Source organism: Phoenix dactylifera, chromosome 7, assembly GCF_009389715.1.
Source record: "Phoenix dactylifera cultivar Barhee BC4 chromosome 7, palm_55x_up_171113_PBpolish2nd_filt_p, whole genome shotgun sequence".
NCBI classification, from domain to species: domain Eukaryota; kingdom Viridiplantae; phylum Streptophyta; class Magnoliopsida; order Arecales; family Arecaceae; genus Phoenix; species Phoenix dactylifera.
In genome coordinates this window covers 2,810,436-2,814,665 of record NC_052398.1, presented here as the reverse complement: position 1 = coordinate 2,814,665, position 4,230 = coordinate 2,810,436, and the positions used below count along the sequence as shown (strand labels likewise).

Here is a 4,230-nt window from a genome sequence, read left to right as displayed (position 1 = left end):
GAAGTCTCCCTCGAGAAACATGTGGTTAGCTCACAATATGAGGGCCGTATACCTGATCCCCTCCTATGCCCTTCTCAGCTCTATTGATGGCCAGTAGCCGCAATAAATTAGGAGTAGCTTTCTAACCATGAACTATGCATCTCTTTCATTTTCCCAATCAACCATACTACCATCGAAATTTATCTTATAAAGCGGAAGGATGGGGCTCCCAAACAACGAATATCATCCAAGACCTCTCATCATCGTAGCAGGTACTAATGACCTCTTCGTAATACAGTCCTTTTCAAGATAAACCAAAAAATCGTGCCCCGAGGGTGGGGTCAAAATAACAACAGAGGGTCCATGTGATAGCTTTCATATCCGTATTGCGCTCGGGCGCTATAAAAGGACATGAGCGACGGATTTCCTAATCGTCAAACAACAGTAAAAGCTTGGGAATGGGCCCTTTTTTTTTGTGTTGTGGGCCCATTCCATCCAACGACACAAGAATGCAGCTTTTTTTTTTTTTTCTAAAAACAGAAGCATCATACATAACATATATATATATATATATATATATATATATATATATATATATATATATATATATATATATATATATATATAGATATATCCAAAAAATTTAAAAAGTAACGAATGCAGCTACTTTGATCTCCAAACCCGCACCCTGTCTGCCTCCACGCGGATTCTTCCGTTAGAGAAGAAGCCAAGCCTTTGAGCCCCAAGCCAGAATTTTTTACGGAAAATAATTGAAGGCAGGGCCACTGGGGATGTTGCAACCGGCTTTATTATTAAGTAAAGATCTAGTTCGTATTTTGCTACACTCAACACATCCCTAATGAAGTAGAGCAAACAAAATAAATCGCTGATTCTACCGACACCGCTTTACCAATGCATGTGCTTTTGGCAGCACATATGAATAGAATAGTTCCACAAATATGGGGTAGGTAGGGAAAGATGACAAGAGATGGCCACTTGAAATTTATTATTCCTTTGTCCGGGTCTTTAGGTAGGAAATGAGTTTAGATCTAGCATGAAACCAGAAATAGAAATGCATAAATGTAATCCCATTTTATAGGTAAAAATAATCACAACCCCAACTTATTTCACAAGTTTTGGCTATTTGGCAGTGGCAGAATCTAGTAAATTTTATTTCATGCCCTTAATATTTATTTCATATTTTCATCATATTATTTCTCAATGAGCGGGTATTTAACTATGCAACATGAGTTCTAAAATAAAAGAATAATCTGTACCGCTATATATTGCAACCAATTGTAGTATATTGCCGATCATACATGATTGCGAGAGACATTTCTTCTAAATTACTAGACATTTTATTTTCAAATGCTTGTGGATATATTTACTCTATACTGGTTTAATGATTCTGGTTTACTAAAAAAATAATATTAATAAGTTTTTTTTGCTGTCATTTATGAGAAGAGCATGCTTTCTTAAAGATCTTTAGATTCTGTCATATAAAAATAGATCTATTGCGATCCTGCGGCCATCTTGGATGCTTTTTATTATTACAGTCACATGGAGTGTTTTGGAAAGAAAGTAAGAACAAAGGTTTTCTACCCCACAAAGCATTATTGTTGTTCTTCTCCTCGAACAAAACGCTGATCTTTCCATCCCTCTACAGTACTCGTCATCGATCTTCTTACTTTTTTTAAAAAAAATAAAATGAAAATCTAAGTAAGCTGAATATTATAAATTTAAATTACAAATTTATATATTTTTATCTTGGGTGGTCCTCTCAAGATTCACGTTTTTTTCCATTTGTAAGGGAAACACCGTGGGCATGCACCGGCTGGCGACTGCTTCGTGTCCAGAACGCTGTTCGGTTCACCTACCGCATTCGCGATACTGCATTCATCTCTCCTTCATCGCCATCCCTTCCATTCCGCCTTTCCCAAACTCCCATCTCACCTCTCCCCGCCTACCCATCTTGGGTGTTGGTTTGAAGTCTGGAGCTGTTTTTCTTTACCAAAGAAGCGGAAGGGGCATCGCCATGGGAAGTTGAAGCACAGAGTTTGGTGACAAGAGAGGCAGCTAGCTGGAATGACGACCAGGCTGCTGGGCATCGCCACCCAGGTCATGCTGATAGCCATTATTATCTCGATCGCGCTCTTCTTCATCGCCATAAGCGTCCTGGTGGTGCTTCACGTACGTATTGTAGGCAGGGCCTTTCAGAGATGGTTTCTCACCATCTCCAGGGAGGAGAGGGGCGGCGCGAGCAATGGTTTATCCCCGGATGAGCTGGAGAAGCTCCCCTGCTATGACTTCGACGCCGCCGGAGAGAAGGAGGGCGGCGGTTCGGTCGACTGCGCCGTCTGCTTGGAGAGCTTTCAGGTGGGCGAGAGGTGCAGATTGCTCCCTCTGTGCAAGCACAGTTTTCATGCACAGTGTGTGGATTCTTGGTTGCTCACAACTCCGATTTGCCCGATTTGCCGGACTATGGCCGGTCGCCGGAAGGGGGGCAACGGCTTCAAGGATCAGCAGGACCGGTTTGCCAGTGGCGTCGTGATGGGATTTCCGGTGAGCGCTAATCCTCCTCGTTTCTAAGTTGTACTTTGGAACGGCTAATTCAGTAGCTGCTGCAAGTACGTACAATCTGATATATGGTCAATAAAATGTAGCCTCCCCAGTTTTATTGTATAAAAATGTGGATTCGCCGAGAGAAGATTCGGAGGGCTGCAAAATATCTAGCTTCTTAAAAGTTTTGGCTATTCTGGCTATATGATAATTAAAGTGCCATTGTGAATGTTTCTGTAAGTTTCTGCTTTAGGCTGCGAGTTTAAATTGTTTGCATCTAGTAAATCTTCCAAAGGTTTCTTGGATCCCAGATGAAAGGATAAGAGGGAAAACAGCCGATACGATGCTTCGGGATTTTTTTTTTTTAGAAGAGTTGGAACATGTCTCGTTCGGTCAAGAGTTGGAAATTGAGCTACAATCACTCTGCTGTTGAGCTATTGATCTTTGTAAAGAAAGGCAGCCTGATGGCTCTTTTGTTTGCATGTTCTTGGCTAGGTTCTCATCAAGATGATGCCTCCAAGGCCTTAAAGAAGGGTCTAAATCCAACAGGGTTGATTAAAAAGTAATAGTTACAAGAAGATCTCCCTCGCCAGTAGTTCATTAGTGACATGGTAGAATACATATCAGCTAGGTCTATAATATGCATCATTTCAGGGAAACACTACAGGAAGCGTGTCCTTTGAAAAATCAAATGTCAAACGAATTCTGTTCCTTGATTTTTCCATCGGCTTTCCATGCTAGCGTCGTACATAGTCTTTGATTCATCTAAACGCTGGGGTGTTTCATAAACAAAATATGAGACCAAGGCTCGTATTTTGAAATCCAAAAAGTTTTCTTCCATTTATTTGTTGCCATGTTTTGTAAGTTTGTTAAAACAGGATGAATTACTGAATCCAAAGAAAAGTTTCTTTGGACTAGCACCTGTATTTCTTCATTTGCAATCCAAGTATGGTGCATTGACACTGTTCTTTTGTGAGAAATGGTGTCTGAATTGTTCAAGTAGAAGTAGTTTCCATGGAGGAAAGAAGTAACTGAAATGACAAAAACTAGATAAGACAACCTCAACAATGGACATAATAATTAATGGGCGAGCGAGCAATGAGAACAGAAAACCAAGAAGGAATCCAAAGAGCAGCTCTCCTTGAAACAATCTTGAGAACATTGAGAAGCAGAGGCGATGGTGGCTATCGGCATGGGGCTGGACCAATTGCTCGCAGGGGCCATTTCTTTGCCTGCAATTTAATTGCAGATAATTCGAATACTGGCTAAAATAGGAAATGGTAAAATTGAAAGAGATATGGTAACCTGCAAATGGTCTATTAGATTAAGATTATCAATGTCAAATGGTCTGGTAGATTAAGATTATCGATGTTTAAATCAGGCGCATAAAAGAGAATTTGCTGCTATAAATTTTACCAGCATAACTTTGAAATATAAGTGCCATCACTGGTATTTCTATCAAGGCAGCCTGCTCATAAGGTTTCCCATTATCCTGTCTCAAGTAACGCAATCTCATCATTATACTTTTCAATCAAATTCGCAAAGCAATAACCGTAACTGTAATCAACAGAAGATCATAAATCATAAGTGATACAACTTCTGATAGTGTTATAAGATCCTGTATTCCTGTGAATGAAGCAAAAAAGATTTAGTGAAGCAGTGGTTGCAGAGTAGTAGGTAAGCAGTCATCCT

The 4,230-nt window shown here is 40.1% G+C and overlaps 1 protein-coding gene across 1 annotated transcript; it reads left to right on the top strand.

Moving 5' to 3' along the window:
* The first annotated feature begins 1,798 nt into the window (after positions 1-1,798).
* Positions 1,799-2,956, top strand: LOC103719045 (RING-H2 finger protein ATL14-like). Its single transcript, XM_008808111.4, has one exon. The coding sequence runs from the start codon at positions 2,065-2,067 to the stop codon at positions 2,566-2,568; it is 504 nt and encodes a 167-aa protein (XP_008806333.1). The 5' UTR covers positions 1,799-2,064; the 3' UTR covers positions 2,569-2,956.
* The last annotated feature ends 1,274 nt before the right edge of the window (positions 2,957-4,230 follow it).

Coding starts and splice junctions, on each gene's coding strand:
- LOC103719045 (XM_008808111.4), top strand. CDS start 2,065: ATGACGACCAGGCTGCTGGGCATCGCCACCCAGGTCATGCTGATAGCC.